We start from the raw sequence: 17,249 nt of genomic DNA, 5'->3' as shown, positions 1-17,249 counted from the left end.
AAACACCATCTGTGAAGCATGATAAAGCCAAGTGCAATAAAATGAGGTATGCCTGTATTTACTGAGCAATTACTATGTGCCAGGCAATATTCTCAGAACTGTGGATTCAAAATTGAATAAGACAGGCAAGATTCCCCCTCTCATGAAGGTTAAATGATAGTGACTTCTCAGCACTGAAAACACAGGTTTTGAGAGGTGATATGGCTTGTCCAAGGTCACACCGCTATTTTGTTACACAGTTAGGACTCACACCCAAGTCTACCTGTCTCCCAGTACAAAGCGCTTTCTCACAGGTGATGGTCCTAACCTTTCCCTCACCTCCCTCCTGCTTTGTCTCTCCCCAGACTCTGTCCTGCAGGATGATGCCAGAGAACTTCACTTGGGCCAGGGGTGCCCCTACGGAGTTCATCCTCCTGGGTATCACAGATCGCTGGGACCTGCACCTGACCCTCATCCTGATCTTCCTGCCCGTCTACCTGGTGAGCCTGCTGGGAAATGTGGGCATGGTGCTGCTAGTCTACGTGGTCGCCCAGCTCCACACACCCATGTACTTCTTCCTGGCCAACCTCTCCCTGCTGGATGCCTGCTATTCCTCAGCCATCGGAGCCAAGATGCTCGTAGACCAGCTGTTGCCCTGCATCTCCATCCCTTACGCAGCCTGTGCCCTCCAGATGTTTTTGTTTACAGGGCTGGCGGATGCCAAGTGTTGCCTGTTGACATCCATGGCCTATGACTGCGATGTGGCCATTGGAAACCCTCTTCTCTACGCCACTGCCGTGTCGCGGCATCTGTGTCTGGTCTTTCTGGCAGCATCAGGCCTGGGTGGGGCAGTGAGTGCCGTGGTCCACACGACCTTAACCTTCCACCTGAGCTTCTGCGGCTCTCGGGAGGTGAACAGCTTCCTCTGCGATATCCCTCCACTGCTGGCCATCTCCTGCAACGACACCAGTCTCAGTGAACTTCTCCTCTTCGTCGTCTGTGGCTTCATCCAGACAGCCACCGTGTTGGCTTTCGCCGTGTCCTCGGGTTCATTGCCAGAGCCATGATCGGCATGCACTCGGCCAAGGGCCGGTGGCGAGCAGCCTCTACCTGTGGCTCCCACCTCACGGCCGTGGCCGTGCTTTACGGGACAATCATTTTCATGAACCTCTGCCCCAGCTCCAGCTACATCCTGGACACTGACAAGATGGCATCTGTGTTCTACACCCTTGTCATCCCAGCTCTCAACCCGCTCACCTACAGCCTCCGCAACAAAGAGGTCAGGGAGGTGCTCGGAAGGAACTGGAAGCACTGCTGCTGTCCGAGGCCGGCGCACGAGTGCGAGGTCCGAGAGGCTGGTTAGGACTGACTCTGAAGAGATGAGGAGAGCTCTTCCCAGGCCCGGTCACTGTGGGTAAAGGTGGAGGTTCCTCTGGCTGGGTGTCTCTTGTCATTGTTTGAGGGGGAGAAAAGGGGAGAAACTGAAGCTTACAGACAGGAGACAGGAACCTGGAGTAATCTAGCCCCAGCGCCAGAATCAAGATCAAGTTAATCGGCTGTAGAGATGCCTTAGGTTCCTCGATGTTCGGAACATGGAAGTTCCTGCATGTCACCAGGGGCAGTAACTAAGTTTATTTGCCGCTTGAACTTCTGAGAGGATGATTCCCAGAAACACCAGATAGGAGCCGTATTGGCTGCAAGTGTTTCTAGATTCTTGCTCTTCTGAGGTCCTTCATGACCAGTAAGTCTGCTTCTGCTCACCTCGACCCCAAGAGAACATCTTCAGTACCCACTCATGCCAAAGAATGGGATGGAATCTGGTGAGGCAAATATCTTTCCCTATTAGCCTACATATTCCATCTCTCAGGGCAATGGCCAAGCAGCACCAGCACATACATGAGCTCGTTCCTAAAATCCTATAGTTGGGTTAGAATTTGACCAAGATTAACTTATTTCAGGGCTGTGATAGAGAATAGGGAAGGATCAGATCTATGGTTATGGTTAGAATATGGTTAGCGTTCATGTTATGGCTAAGATGACGGTTAGAGTTAGGGTAAAGCCAGGGTTAGGTTACAAATGGACAAATTTAGGATTGAATTAAAATTATGTAAATTTTACAATTTGGATTGATTCTAATTAATAGTGGATTTGGGATAAATTTAGGAGTAAGGGTTTGGATAAATTTGAGCTCTTATTAGAAATATTAGAAATAACATGTACACACTACTATATATAAAACAGATAGCCAGCAAGGACCTACTATATAGCACAGAGAACTGTACTCAATATTTTGTAATAAGCTATAAGGGGAAAGAATCTGAAAAAGAATGTGTGTGTAACTGAATCACTTTGCTGTACACCTGAAACTAACACAACATTGTAAATCAACTGTACTTCAATATAAAAAAGAGAAATGTTAGAAATATTTTATAGTTAGGGTTAAAGGGCAGGACTACTTAAGATGAGAATTCAGGTTTCTTTTTTTATTGCTAGATTAAATTTGAGTTAGAGTTTAGCTCATGTTAGAGCTCTGTTTGATTTAAGTTAAGTTGGTATGTGGATAACGTTTGCGATAAGCTTACGTCACAGTCTAGTTATTATTACAGTTAGCCTAGGTTCAGAACTAGATGAAAGTAAGGCATAAGAAGAGTCTTTTGAGTATCAAATCAACATGTGTGGGGTCACTTTAAGACGTATTTAGGGTTATGGATAATGGTTGATGTTTCTTAAAGCTTAAGAGTAGGAGCTAAGTATTGGTGGATTTAAGTTTCATTGAGGGTTATGAGTCTGCTCAGATTAGCAGGTGGTCAGGTAGTGTGGACTGCTTTGTGTTAAGATTACAACATCCAGAGGCAGAGTTGGGGTCTGGAGAGGAAATTCCATAAACCTCTAGGGCAAAGGCAACCACAGTGCTCCAGGTCATGCTGGACCCTTCAGATCCAGTACTCTTGGGATTTTTGTATACCCAGAGTTTACAATTTTGACAGATTTTCTTTGTCTCCCTGACTCAGGTGCACATGGGCAAGGCCCAAGGCACTGCATTCTGCCCATGAAGCCCCTTCATGCAAGAGCAGGGCAGGAGTGGACCCCAGGAGTTATGATAGGTGCTTCCAAGGAGAGGTGGAGCATGGTCAGAGTAGATGTCAGCTCCTGTCTCATCCCCTTTCCAGCTCCTCCTAATTATGGCTGCGATGAGGCCTGGGGTGGCAAGGTATGGGACTCAAACAGTGCTTCATTGTCACCCCCTAATAGGTTCCCCGTGGAGTCTGTTCCTTGAGCCCCAGCCAGGGGCTGGCCTCACCACTCCAACTTCCTTTCAAGGAGAAATCAGCTGCTGGGTATTTAGACTGCAGGAAAACTAAAGGTTCATCCCGGCTCCCCAGGGAGGTGATGCTCCTTGTTACCAGAACTGGGTCCCTCCTTAGTAACTATGGTCTTCTTGGAGGTCCCAGACTAATGGAGAGAGGGATGTGGACTATACTATCTCCTCAATTCTTAGAGAATTTTTGCGTTTCTTGACAGGGTCACCAACTTGTCCTGGTGTGCCCAGAACTGTCCTAGTTTTTAAAACTCTAACTCCCATGTCCAGAAAACCTCCTCCGTCCTGGGCAAACCAGGATGTTTGGTCACCCTATTACCTGATGAGCCTGCACGTTGAGAGCAGAGGGTACAATATCCCAAACTCGACACATTTTGCCAAAGGCTTAAACGGATTAAAACGCCTTCTCCCACCACAAGTTTTTGGTTTTGTTTTTATAAATTTATTTATTTATTTTCGGCTGCAATGGGTCTTCGTTGCTGCGCACGGGCTTTCTCTAGTTGCAGCCAGTGGGGGCTACTCTTCGTTGCGGTGCGTGGGCTTCTCATTGCAGTGGCTTCTCATTGCCGAACACGGGCTCTAGGCTCGTGGGCTTCAGTAGTTGTGGCTTGCAGGCTCAGTAGTTGTGGTGCACAGGCTTCGTTGCTCTGCGGCATGTGGGATCTTCCCGGACCAGGACTCGAACCGGTGTCCCCTGCATGGGCAGGCAGATTCTCAACCACTGCGCCACGAGGGAAGTCCCCATCCCGAGTTTTTATAATCCTTTCCCAGTTCTTTCCTCCTATCACCATGACAACTCATATGCCATGACAGTGGTTGGAGACGTTATCAGAAGAGTTGGCAACTATGGGACTGAGAATGGAAGGTTTGCCCCCAATTCAATGATGTTTATACTCAGAGACCTACTCTGTGGTCTTTTCTTCTTGTTATGAATCCTTGGGCTCTTATGACATACAGTTCTCACCACAATCAAGGGAAAGTTTCCAGAGGCACACGGCCCCTTCCATTATCTTGGCCCCACAGGGTGTACATGGGTCCTTCCACATGTTTAGCATCTATGGAGCAGTCAGATACAATAATCACATAAATCCTACACATTCATCAGAGGAAACGTGAAGTTTCAGGCTGCTATGGTGGACCTACTTGATAGATAAGAAAATAAACAAGAGGGAAGGGGCGGCACTGGAAGACAATAACAGAGCCCAACCTGGAGGATAAAGGAAGAGAAACAGTCAGATCCTCGTTCCCAAAGCAAGAGGCCCAGGAAAGCTCCCCAATTCTGATCAAATATTTCCCTTTTTAAACCTCCTTCAACACCATCTACTAAGACAAGCAATTAGGACAAAAGCAGGTTTGGGATGGGGAAGACTGGGGTACTTATTGCACAAAATCAGTTGGACCCTGCAGCATGGGTGGGAATTGAAAGAAAGGGGTATTCGGTGGGGGAAAAACAAGCACACACAACGGTACAGAGGTAAAATGAGCTCGATGTGCACAAAAGGCTCTAAGGAGACCAACTTAACTGGCTAGAGATAGATGTGTGGGGAAAGAAGTGGAGAGAAGTTTGAAGATTGAAGATCTGGGGATGGGAAGGACACCCTACGGGCTGGATATCAGGTAGGGGAATTGGGACTTTATTCAGTAGGCAGCAGGGAATCATTGAAAGTTCATACGTTCAAAATCACCCTTCATGGTTGTTCTGACGCTGAGTCATGCAAAGCCATTCCCACCTGGAATGCTACAAACACACACGGGAACACATAGCCCCTGCAACACAGACCCAGTCCCCTATCGGAAACCTTCATGCACAAAGAAACACTCTCAGGTTGTCCCTGCCGTCCACACAGACAGAGGCACAGCTGCACATTCAGACACACACTCAAGCTCATAGACACATTTTGTTTGACAGAGACATGATCATTTCACACCCAGGCATACAATCTCACACACACACACACACACACACACACACCCCACGGTCACTCAGGCATATTATTGCACAGTCCTCAGAGGCACAATCCTTCCCACACTCTTACACTTCCTACAAGAAGCCTCAGCAAAAGTTGAGGGACAAGACAGTTGGCTCCAGAAGCCACTGCTCTAAACCCCGGACTTGGGGTTCAGGAGGCAGCTCTGGCCTCCACAAGACAGGGGCCGGGGAGCAGCAGTTTCACGATGCACGGGGCTCCTGAGGGCCCCCGAGTTAAAGTTGGCACCAACCACCCCTACCCCATCAAACTGGGCTCTAGAGAGAAAGAATAGCAAACTCCAGAGCCAAGCTGCCTCCCACCCCAGGAATGAGGGCCAGGGGAAGGGGTGCTGTCTCTGGGAGAAGCTAAGGTACTCCCAAGGCCCCAAGCCCCATAAGTGTGGCCAATAGCTCCCTCCCCAGACCCTTCAGTGACAGCCTACACTTGGTCCTCGCTGCTGCTCCCTCCTGTGATGTGGAGAAGCCAGAAGGAACACTTGCGGCAAGTGGCCAGGCTGGAGAGTGTACGAATCTGTCCTCTTGAACGTGGCTGTGGGCATGAGCTGTACATGTGAGTGTGAGAGCGGGTGCTGTTTGTGTGAGGCTGAGACTGTGCGTCCCCATCACTGTCCGATAGCATCACTGGGGGAAGAGGAGGTGGTGTGTATGTGGACGTGCTCCTCTAGGGTGGTACATCTCTGCTGTGACCCAGCACGAGCCTATGTGAGTGTAGCCATGTGTGTGAAGTCGAGAGGCCGTGGACCCCTGGGGCTGTGCCGGAAGATGTGATTGTGTGACGGGGTGTGACAGGGTGGGCCGGGATGGGGTGGACGGGCACTGGTAGAGAGCTGACAGACTACCTGCTCAGAGGAAGCATGAACGTGCATGTCCCAGTAGCTGTGCACGGTGCCAGGTGCCCCCGTGAACAGGAGTCTGTAAGTGAGCGTCACCCTCTGGCCTCAGTGCTATTTTGTGATTGCTTTGGACCCTCTGTTTATGTGTAGGATGGTCTGGGTCTGCGGGTCTTGTGGTTACACTTGTCTGCTTACTCAGATGTCAGTGTCCACATTTCTGTGTGTGATCGATCGTGCCTGTGTATTTGCAGAGCACAGCTGGAGGCTGCACATGCCTGCATGTCTGCACCAGTGTATTTGTGATTACAGTTGAATTTCTGCAAACAGCTCCGTGTATCTCTATGTTTATTGGAGCCAATTTAAACACGGGTCAGAGTAGGTCCAGTTTCTGAAAAAGCCAATTCGTAAGCAAGCTTTCCCACTCCCTCTCACCCTCTCACCCCGATCCTCTTACCTTCCTGGACAGTGGGACGTGATTGTAAATTTGAGAAAAAAATGTTCTCCAGGGATCCAAAGCCAGAAATTCTTCTTACCCAATGGAGGAGGAAAAGGAAGACAATAGGGTAGGAAGGGTCTTTATTTTATTTTAATAGAGAGAAGGATGTGAAAAGAAATTAAGAGATCATTCTCCTGCAGAGATGGCCTCAGCATAGCCTTCAGGAAACCTATCCTAAAATCCCTCTCCTTTTAAGACCCCCCTCTTGGATAATCACCCAAGATTTCTGCAGTGAGATTCAGACAGGAAAAAATGGAGGCATTGAAACAAGTTGCCTCTGTCCTTAAGAGTCAAGTCTCTGCATCTGGCAGGTGTATCCATCTGTCTGCATGAGTTTCCCATAAAGGGTGTGCATCTGTTTGATGCTGTAAGTGTTTGATTTCATGGGAAGAGTTTTCCAGGGATACAGGGAGTCATCCAGGTTCTTTGGCTCTTTTTTTGTTTTTGTTTTTGCAAGTCTGAAAATTTCTTTATTCCTTTCTCATACTTGATTAATATTTTGGTTTAGGATAGAATTCTAGGTTCAAAATCGGTGTTTTTCTTCAGAATTTGATGATATTGCCCAACTGCGTCCCATCATCTACTGTTGATGACATATTGGATGGCAGTCTGGGTATCTGAACATCATCAGATCCTCACATCCCTGGGAGTGATGGGTTCTTCTTTTGTCCCTCAGTGTTCTAAAACATCATGTTTGCATTTGGGTGCTGTAGGTTTACATCCATGTCAATATATGTGTGCCCTTAATGTTTGGAATTTTTATTTCTTTGATAAGTTCCTTGCTTCCATCTGGGTTTTCTTTTCCACTCTGACTTCTCTGAAATAAATGCCCATTGGTCAAATCTCTCCCTAATTTTGATCCTCTCTCTGTTTGATCTTTTCTTTTGTGTTTCCTTCCTTCTCTGGTCCACATCCTGGGCAATGTTTTTGTTCTGTTTTTGCTTCAAATCACAAAGTATCCAAGTTGGAAGCAGCCTTCAAGGTCCTCTGGTTCAGCTCCCTTACTTTATTGATGGGGAACCTAAGGCCTGGAAAGGAAGAAGATTCAGGGGGGAAAAATGATTTGCACATGGTCCACACCTGTGTGTAGCAACACGGCTGTCTGACTCCAAACCCATGATTTCCCTCATGGCCAGAAAGCCTTGAGCAACTTAGTGGCCCTTCACCCTTTTCCTTTGACACTGGGGAGATGACCCAGCAGTAGAATGGAACCCCTGGGGTCCCAGACAAAGAAGCAGCCCAGCCGTGGATGCTGCCAATGAGACTTCAGAAGGAACCCCATTCACCCTACTAGGACTAACAACAAATCCTGGAGAGCAGCGGCCTCTCTTTGTCCTATTTTTGGTCCTGTATGTGGCGGGCATCCTGGGTAATGGACTCATTGTGGCCGTCATCCGAGCCAGTCCAGCCCTTCATGCACCCATGTACTTCCTGCCGGCCCAGCTGTCCTTTGATGACCTCTGCTTTACCTCCATCACTGTACCCAAGATGTTGGCCAACCTGATGGCCCATGACCGCTCCATCTCCCTGGCTGGCTGCCTGACCCAAATGTACTTCTCCTTTGCCCTGGGTGTAACTGACAGCTGCCTCCTGGCTGCCATGGCCTATGACCGCTACGTGGCCATCCGGCATCCCCTCCGCTATGCCACGAGGATGTCCCGGGCTGTGTGCACAGCGTTGGTGGGGACTGCGTGGCTCGTGTCCCATGTCCACTCCCTCCTGCATATCCTGCTTATGGCCCACCTGTCCTTCTGTGCCTCCCACCAAGCGCCCCACTTCTTCTGTGACCACCAGCCTCTCTTAAGGCTCTCGTGCTCTGACACCCGCCACATCCAGCTCGTCATCTTCACCGAGGGTGCCGCGGTGGTAGTCACTCCCTTCCTACTCATCTTCGCCTCCCAGGGGGCCATCGCAGCTGCGGTGCTCCAGCTGTCCACCTGTGGCTCCCATCTGGCCATGGTGGGCCTCTTCTACGGGACAGTCACTGCAGTCTACTTCCAGCCCATGTCCCGGTATGAGGCCAAGTGGGGCCGAGTGGCCAGCGTCACGTACACTGTCGTCACGCCTATGCTGAACCCTGTCGTCTACAGCCTCCGGAATCGCGATGTGCAGGGGCTGCTCAGAGCCCTTTTCCCTCGGCAAAGGATCTCAGCTGGTGACTCCTGAGGCCTGGACCCCACCAAGGACAGACTGCATCTCCCACAGCGACACTCATGAAGGCAATCATCCGCTCTGTGCTTTTTCCAAAACCGTAATAATGGAGATGCCTTTCCGAGGGCTACCGTGAAGCAGGTCCTTGCCCGATCTGATTTTATTCTGCAACGACCAGACAAGCAGATTTTATGACCCAGTTTCATAGATAAGGTAACTGGGGCTCAAAGTTAGATTTGACCTTCCTAAGTTTACACCATCTTTAGGTGGCAAAACCTGGGCCCTTTCGGCCACATAACGCCCTCTTCTAACAGTCACTCCCAGGCATTCGCAGAGCAGGCTACCATTTTCTGCTGTATAGGGCTTAAAGCTGTATGGGAGGCTATGCCACCCAGGTCTTGCTCTGGGGAGTTGGCACTTTGTTTTCCATCACATCACCATGTTTTCTCAAAACACTGACTTCTTTTCAACTGTCTGAGACAGAGACAAAAATTCACATACCCATGTGTCAGGGGTTGACCTCACCTAGTGAACCCAGTTTGGCACATAGGAGGCACTCTGGGAATCTGAGATGAATAATGACTGTATTTTTTAATGTTCATGAGTACTTAGAAGCTGTCCATTCGTCTAACCCTTTGTTCTTGTACTTGTTTGCTATGATGCTGCCTGTTCAGCTACCTCCGGCATTCTGTGCTAGCGGTATGCTTTAGGCATGAACCGTAAATCAATAAATTGAAGTAAATTAAGCGAGGTAGAGAAGGGACGGGGCACAGGTATCAGGAGCAGATGGAAGAGGTAATTTTTTACGTTTTTATAGTATGTCTGCACTTCACTTTCTTTTTTTAATTTTTATTTTTTGGCCACGTGGCAGGTGGGATCTTAGTTCCCTGACCAGGGATCGAACCCACACCCCCCGCATTGGAAGCGTGGAGTCTTAACCACTGGACCGCCAGGGAAGTCCCTGCACTTCACTTATTTTTCCCCACAATAAACGCGGGTACTTTTATTGCCACTTTACGAGTGAGGAAACGGAGGCTCGCAGGTGCTGAGTTAGTCAGTAGCAGAGCCCGAGCAAGCTTGTCTGCTCCTCACGCCCCTCAGCTGCATTTTCCCAGGGCCCCATAGAACTCAGGCCCCGGCTTTGGGAGCCTCAGTGGAAGAACTTGCAGGAAGAAACCCCAGACCGGGGCAGGTGTACTGTCTCGGGTGAGGACCCGTTTTGGGGTCTGAAAGGCCCTCACAGTGAGCCCAAATTTTTACCAAACAGGTTTACGAAGCAGGGAGCTTTTCTGTCCGTCTTTCCCAGAAATCTGTACCCACTCTGGCACCCCACCTGCCTCCCCTCCCCACCCCCCTTTCTAGGGAGGAGGGCGGCTGCAGAGGTCCTAGGGCTGGGTTAGCTGTCCCTCCCAGCTCCCACTAACGAGCCTGCCACCACCTGGCCCTGGAACTGCTATCCTACGCTGTTTGTTTACGGCTGAAAGGAAACTTAAAGGTCTTTAGACCAGTGGCTTTAGAAAGCAAAACAAAACAGAAAACCACAACTCTTTTCTTCAATGAAATCTTACCCAGAAACATACTATCCAAAATGAAGGGGGAAAAGCTGTACAGTGTAGATGGAACAAGGGTCAGAGGCCTGGAGCCCATTTTCTCAGCCTCCCCGATGCTCTTCCTCAGTGCCCTGAGGGGCCCCTGATCTAAGACAACCCCTTCACTTGATAAATTGGGAAAATGAGACCCAGAGTGGTTAAGGGACCTGACCGGGTCACACAGAGTCAACGGCTTGGCCCGCCAGCACCCTATCGCTTGGTCCTGCAATAACACGAGACCATTCCTTCCCGGTCCACCTTCCTTCCACCCGCACCCGCAGGACCAGGTTGACGCCAGATCCTCACTGCTCTATCAATAGTCCCGCCACTGCTTCCTCCCTCCGCCTCTCTAAAGTGTCACAAACACACTGGTCGTGGTGCTTATCACCCATTCAACACCTGTACCATCAGCCCCGCCCTATGGCGTAATGTGGGTCATCTCCTGGCCATCAGGGACCTTGCCTGAGTTCTCTCTGTGTCTCTAGAACCTGGACACAGAATATGCATGTGCTACGCTGTCACCTTGTCTGTCCTCTGTTCTCCTTCCAGGTGATATTTGTGTGTAAGGGGAAAGGGGTCCTCTGGGGCTCAGGGGACGGTCGATGCTTCTTTCTTCTGGGCTGCCAGCCTTGACTTGGTCATCCTACTCAGATGTCAGCCCCCCGAAGAGGCCACAGCTCTGCAGGGGGGTGGTCCCCGCCACCCACGCTGTAGCACAGTCTGGCCTCTGCCCTTGGCCTCTGACCAAGGCACGCGGTCTCCGCCCCAGCATGGTCAGTGCCTTCTACGGGATGACTGTGACCAGTATCACAAGTGCTCTCAGGTCTCACGATGGCCCAGGGAGAAATCTCCACTTGGAATGTAGGGAAACTGAGGCTCGGAGAAGAAAGGAGGCTTGTCCTGGTTTGCTCCACCAGGCAATTTAAGTCCCAGTTCTCCTGACTCTCAGTATCATGCTCTCTCTACCACACCACAAACCGTCACTCAATTCAAGTTAATAAATAGTTATTGACCATCTTCTATGTGCCAGGCGCCGGGCTAGATGATGCCTGATCAGTTCCAGACCCCCAGTAAGACAGGCAAGAGAGGGGAATGGTGGGCACATAGATAGCCTCAGTCACCAGGCCTATGCGTCCCCGGGCCCCATTCCCATCCCACCCCCACCTGGATCTGGCCTCTTATTTTACCTCAGGAAGCCCTAAAAAATGATACTGACCTGGAGACAAGAAGAGGAATCCTTCCCCCACCCCCAGTCAAGAAAAACCACTAAAGAGTTCATAAATCCACTGAAGAATTATGCCTGCATCTTTTTCACATGAATAATTTTTAACACCTTAAGCAAAGGTATGCAAATGATTGACTCACTTCCAAGCGGTTCCCTTGGAAGAGATGACACTTATCCCAGGGAGGTTGCTTCAGCTCCAGGGAATCTGCAGTCCCTCTTCAGAAGGACTTTGAGCTGCACAAGGAAATCTGCTTCTCTTCACCCACCACATTCCCTGACGTTGTCCTGAAATGACTTCTCACCATTTCAGAATCAACCTAGGCTATCCTCCCAGCACTGATATCACCAACCCTTCGGTTTATTCTGATAATATGTGGCACTAGGAACCACATCATCCAGAAAAAATAAACAATTACATTTCAAGAAAAGAATCTGAGTCTGCCTTTCCAGCCTCGTTTCTAATGCAATCTTTCTGCATTATAAAGTTTCAGCCTTCATTCCAGAGGTACAGCAATTGGAGAGATCTTAGTAGTGAAAGAGGCTCTGATCATAAATGGTAAATTGATTCCTCCTAAGGGGACCAAAAAAATTTCTATAACCCAAGTCTTCTTTCATGCAAGGGCTGCCACAGGGAAAATGCAGCCATTAGACGTGAAAATTAAAACATAAAGACTCTTTCTCATTGTGAAAATGACTGCTTTACAATACTAGGAACGGATCAATATTCCAAGAAGCTGTTTATCAGCAAGCAATTTAGCTCACTCTGAACCAGGGGTGCTTCCCTAACTTACCCTTTTCATGTCTCTTTTGTCCTGTTTCCTCTGCTCCCTTTACCCTGATGTGCCTTCCCTGTTTTCTCTTTTTTGTTACTTGTGTTCCTACTTCCTTCCCTTTTTGCTCTCTCTCTCTCTCTCTGTTATGATTACATACTGGGCATTAGGGCTATAGACAGTCCTTGCCCTCACATACATAACTGCAATGCAGATTATAGAAGCATCAAAGAGGGAGCAATGACTGGAGATTGGGAGTCATTGAAGGGAGAGTTGAGGATTCTGAGAGCTGACATTAATAGCTCCAGTTCACCCATCCCCGCATCCTTGGCCACATAACCTTGCCTTCCATCTCTGACTCTGGGTTCAGCCATCCACCTTGCTTTGGCCAATAAGATATTAGGAGGCATGACACAGGCATTAAAAGAAGCTAAGGTATTCGGCTTGTTCTCTTGTGTTTCTCTCTTTGTCATGAGAAGGACATGCTCAGCTAGCCCACTGGTCCCTAGCAGAGAATAAAACACACACAGAGCAGAGCAGCTCCAGTCAAGGTGACCCAGGCAAGACCAGCGCAGAACAGAGCCCCCAGCTGACCTGCAAACACAAGAACAAGCCCAGGCTATCCCATTGACACTGGAGTGAAAATATTAAGCCACTGAGTTTGGGGAGTGATGTGTTACACAGTAACAGCAAGCCGATGAAGCTCCCATAACCGTTTCTGATACTTGCCTCTGTCTCCAGTGGAGCGCATCCCGGCCCCTTCAATGCCCTGAGGACTGAGCTGCCAATGCACACGTGCTTTCTCTCTTTGCTTTTGGGGATTTACATTCTTGTTTTGAGCATGTTTCTGCCCTCAACGCTCTGCCAATCTACCGAGGATTCTTTGAGGGAATTAGTCATGTCTTTCCATTTGAGGAGGTGCTCCTGGAAGTAGAGCCATTCTTCCCCCTTTCAGATCTCATAAGGAGATCAATTTTTTCTCCTTAGAGAGTCAGGGTCATCTCTTGGTTGCCTTCTTGGGGGGACTTTGTAATCACTCCCACGCTCAGATTCAACCTACCCTGGAACATTTTCAGCTCTTCCCTGCTGGGAAGGGAAATGGAAATTAGCAAAGGCTGGAAGGATAAAATGAACAACTGATCAAGTCAGCCTAATTGGCAAGTAGCCAGACCCCACACACAGACAGACACCACCATCCCACCCCTTCCTCTCTCTAGGAAACACAGAACAACTGAGAGTTGGTGAACCCACGACCAAGACCATCACCACACATATCATGAAATCAAGTGACCACAGACCTCAGAAACCACAATGACAAGATAGGAAATTTACTAAATATAGACCAGATTTGGTGCTGGTGGCTTTGCACTCATCGTATCATTTGATACTCATAAAAATCTGTGCAGCACACATTATTATGCTCACTTTACAGATGAGGAAATTGCAGCTCAGGGAGGTAACTTGCCCAAGGCTCCAAACTAGAAAGTGGTAGAATCATTATTTGAGCACAGATCTGCCTCTGGGCTGAAACAATAAAAGCCCTCCCCTCACCCGCTTCTTATCCAAATCTACTGACCACGCATCAGACTCACATGGCACGCTTATTAAAATGCACATTCTACTCTCCACCCCCAAACTTTCTGAATCAGTAGGGCCTGGGTGAGGGCTGGGACTGCGTTTTTGTTTTTGTTTTTGTTTGGCCGCGTTGGGTCTTCGTTGCTGTGCGCAGGCTTTCTCTCATTGCGGTGAGCGTGGGCTACTCTTCGTTGCGGTGCTCAGGCTTCTCATTGCGGTGGCTTCTCTTGTTGCGGAGCATGGGCCCTAGGTGCTCAGGCTTCAGTAGTTGTGGCACACGGGCTCAGTAGTTGTGGCTCGCGGGCTTACTTGCTCCACGGCATGTGGGATCTTCCCCGACCAGGGCTCAAACCCCTGTCCCCTGCACTGGCAGGCAGATTCTTAACGACTGCGCCACCAGGGATGGGACTGAGTTTTGAATAAACACACTAGGTGATTTTGATGCAGGTGGTCTGCGGGGCACACCAATGGAATCACTGACCTAAATCATGTAAAACTTGAGATTGCCAAAAGGGATGTGGCATCCCTGCTTTTAAAAAGTCTGAACAGGTTGGGAAGTGTTCAGAGGTGACATGAAGGCTGTAGGAAATATACAACTCTGGAAAACATGGACAGTTATGATGAACACTGGAGAGAAGAGGTTTCTGTGATTCTTACTGTTGGAGGACGCAGAGGGAACGAAAAGTACCCACCAAACTGAGAAGGCATCTTGAGACCGAAAAACGAGGAAGGCAGTTCCAAATAATCAACACAGTTTATTGTAGGGCAACTTACTCACAGGGTGGGATCGGGCAGAAAATGATCCAGAAGCATTGGAGGCTGAACCCAGCACCACCAAAGGGCCTTTAGGACAATTTATAGTTAACCCAGGGCATGGGAGTAGGTGCTTGGAAACAGGATGTGCATTCCTAAGTTAAGATTTATAAATGAGTAACTAGCTACATGGGTGCTGGGAACACATCAGGGAAGCTTTTCGTCATTGTTTGGGGACTAACAGAGCGTAGAGGCTACCTGGTCCTAATGATTATTAAACAATATCTATTACAACCAAAGCCCTTGACGACAGAGAAGTGATTCACTGCACAGTAGAGCCCTGGGTAGGGTCGGCGGAAGGACAGGAGAAACTGTAAGTGCCCAAGATGGTATCTGTTCTGCTAACAGCCATACACTTGCCAACTCTCCTTTAAAATAAGTTTGAGGTATCGTGTTTCTCTCTTCTCTATTGACTTTGTAGAAATTACCGGGATTCAGTGTCTTAGTCAGCTTTGGCTACTATAACAATATACCATAGAGTGGGTGGCTTAAATAGTAGACATTTATTTCTCACTGTTCTGGAGGCTGGAAATCTAAGATCAAGGTGCCATCAGGTTTGGCTTCTGGTGAGAGGAGCTCTCTTCCTGCTCTGGCGCCTTTGCCTCTTCCTATAAGGACATCCGTCGTATCAGATTAGGGCCTCACCCTTATGACCTCATTCTACCTTAATTACCTCCTGAAAGGCCCTTTCTCCAACTACGGTCACATTTGGGGGGTGGTTAGGGATTTAGGGTGGACACGATTCAGTCCATAACACCAACCATTGGACAGGCACCCCTCATCTCTTTCCAGAAGTCTTTCTGGGTGAACATTATTAAAGCCTGTTCATAGGAGAGGCTGCCAAACAGTACTAAGATCCTGACTCCTGAGCTCCAGGTTCTGGGTTTAAGTCCTGACTTCACTGTTTACTAGATGATTGACCTTGGGCAAATTGCTTAACTATAAAATGAGGGTAAAAGTATCTCTCAGGGGTTGTTACAAGAATTATCTAAGAAAATACATACCAAGTGCTTAGAACAATGACCTGGCACAAAGTAAGTCAAACGACATGTTGGCCACTCACATCACCACAAGCAGAGGAGACAGAGACAAGAAGACATCGGGATTGGGATTTGGACACAAACGCTGTGCTCTGACCTGAGGTCCTTGGGACTCGGGACTGGTGGGTGTCCACTGCTTTCCTCTTCTCTTCCTGGCCGGACTTTCCCTCAGCCTTAACTGAGCATAATATGAAAGTTAAGTGTATGTATGTTTATTCATGAAACTATATTTGTTTTTTTTCATTACTCATGAAGAAAGCATGTGAATGTGGTACTTTCTGGGTCTCTTTCCTAAAAACAAATTCTCTAAAATGATTCGGGGAGTTCCTGGTGGCCTAGTGGTTAGGATTCTGGGCTTTCACTGCCACGGCCAAGTTCAGTCCCTGGTCGGGGAACTTAGATCCCGCAGGCCCGTGGAGCAGCCCGCAAAAAGAAAGAAAGAAAATAAGTAAATAAAATGATTCGTATATGGTGCTGGACATCACCCACAGGTCCCAAAGTCTGTGGCTCTGCTGATTTAACAGCACACACACAAGAAATTCGTTCCCTCTCCTCTGCTGCCACCATGTGGTCATATCGGTTATAACCAGCATTTCCGCAGGCTTTGGCAGGGCTGGGTGGGAGCTTAACTTGAATTCGTTATCTGGGTCTCAGTGAGCATAGGTAGTACACCTCTGATTAAAAACATATAACACTTGACATATATACACTAATATGTATAAAATGTATAACTAATAAAAACGATAAAATAAAATAAATAAAAATGCTGCTGAAACGAAAACATATAACGCGCCTGGAAAAGCTATATAACAGATAGTCTTCTACCTTATTGTGGTGAATTCCAGCCTACTCCAGCCTTGGGGATCTTCCCCACTTAAGCAGCAAACATTCACTTATGTCAACTCAGATCAGAGACTTGAAATGATGAGACACACTCCCTGTCCCCAAAGACTTCATAGTCTAATGTGTAAACGAATACTCAGGCAACCACACATGCTGAAGATGGGGTTACCCTATGGGAAAGGAAGACAAGGTCATTCAAGTCACCGGGACTTTCACATCTCACAACTAAGGAAAAAGTTTACATTTTTCATTAAATTAAACCAAATATCAATACAGAATGATAGTGTGATGGCAACAGTAGATTCTTTAAAATTCATTGATTCATAAAATTTGAGAGCTATGTCTTACAAAATCATCTAATGCAACCTGTCATCTTACAAGTGGGGAAACTGAGGCCCTGGGAGAGGAAGAGACTTATTCTAGGGCACACAGCTGGTCAGGGAGAGGGCTACAGTTCATGTTCACTGTACTCCCAATCGTTGCCACCCATAGCCGGATGTGGGTGACAGTGTGGGCGGGGGGTATAAAGGGACTTTGGGAGGAAGGACCTTTGTGGAGTCATGGAGGAAAGGGGGATGCCTCGGGGGTACATTGCAGGTCACAGCCACAGTCCAGACGGAAGAGTT

At 48.3% G+C, this 17,249-nt stretch overlaps 2 protein-coding genes across 2 annotated transcripts; both read left to right on the top strand.

Moving 5' to 3' along the window:
• Window positions 1–359: 359 nt before the first annotated feature.
• On the top strand, window positions 360–1,342 carry LOC132523140 (olfactory receptor 5C1). Its single transcript, XM_060153686.1, is given in 2 exon segments — window positions 360–1,020; window positions 1,023–1,342. Coding segments are annotated over 2 exon segments (981 nt in total).
• A 4,746-nt stretch (window positions 1,343–6,088) lies between these two features.
• LOC132523139 (olfactory receptor 1K1-like) lies at window positions 6,089–8,783 on the top strand. Its single transcript, XM_060153685.1, has 2 exons — window positions 6,089–6,206; window positions 7,807–8,783. Exons 1-2 carry the CDS (start codon window positions 6,089–6,091, stop codon window positions 8,781–8,783), a joined length of 1,095 nt encoding a protein of 364 aa, XP_060009668.1.
• Window positions 8,784–17,249: the final 8,466 nt, after the last annotated feature.

This window comes from Lagenorhynchus albirostris, chromosome 7 (assembly GCF_949774975.1).
Source record: "Lagenorhynchus albirostris chromosome 7, mLagAlb1.1, whole genome shotgun sequence".
Lineage (NCBI taxonomy): Eukaryota > Metazoa > Chordata > Mammalia > Artiodactyla > Delphinidae > Lagenorhynchus > Lagenorhynchus albirostris.
The sequence above is the reverse complement of the archived record's forward strand: the minus strand, read 5'-3'. Positions and strand labels throughout refer to the sequence as shown.

Bases quoted from the DNA above. Each gene is read 5' to 3' on its own strand.
- LOC132523139 (XM_060153685.1), top strand. From the start codon at position 6,089: ATGGGGTGGACGGGCACTGGTAGAGAGCTGACAGACTACCTGCTCAGA. The intron at 6,207-7,806 runs GTGAGCGTCACC...GACACTGGGGAG, and splicing joins CCGTGAACAGGAGTCTGTAA to ATGACCCAGCAGTAGAATGG.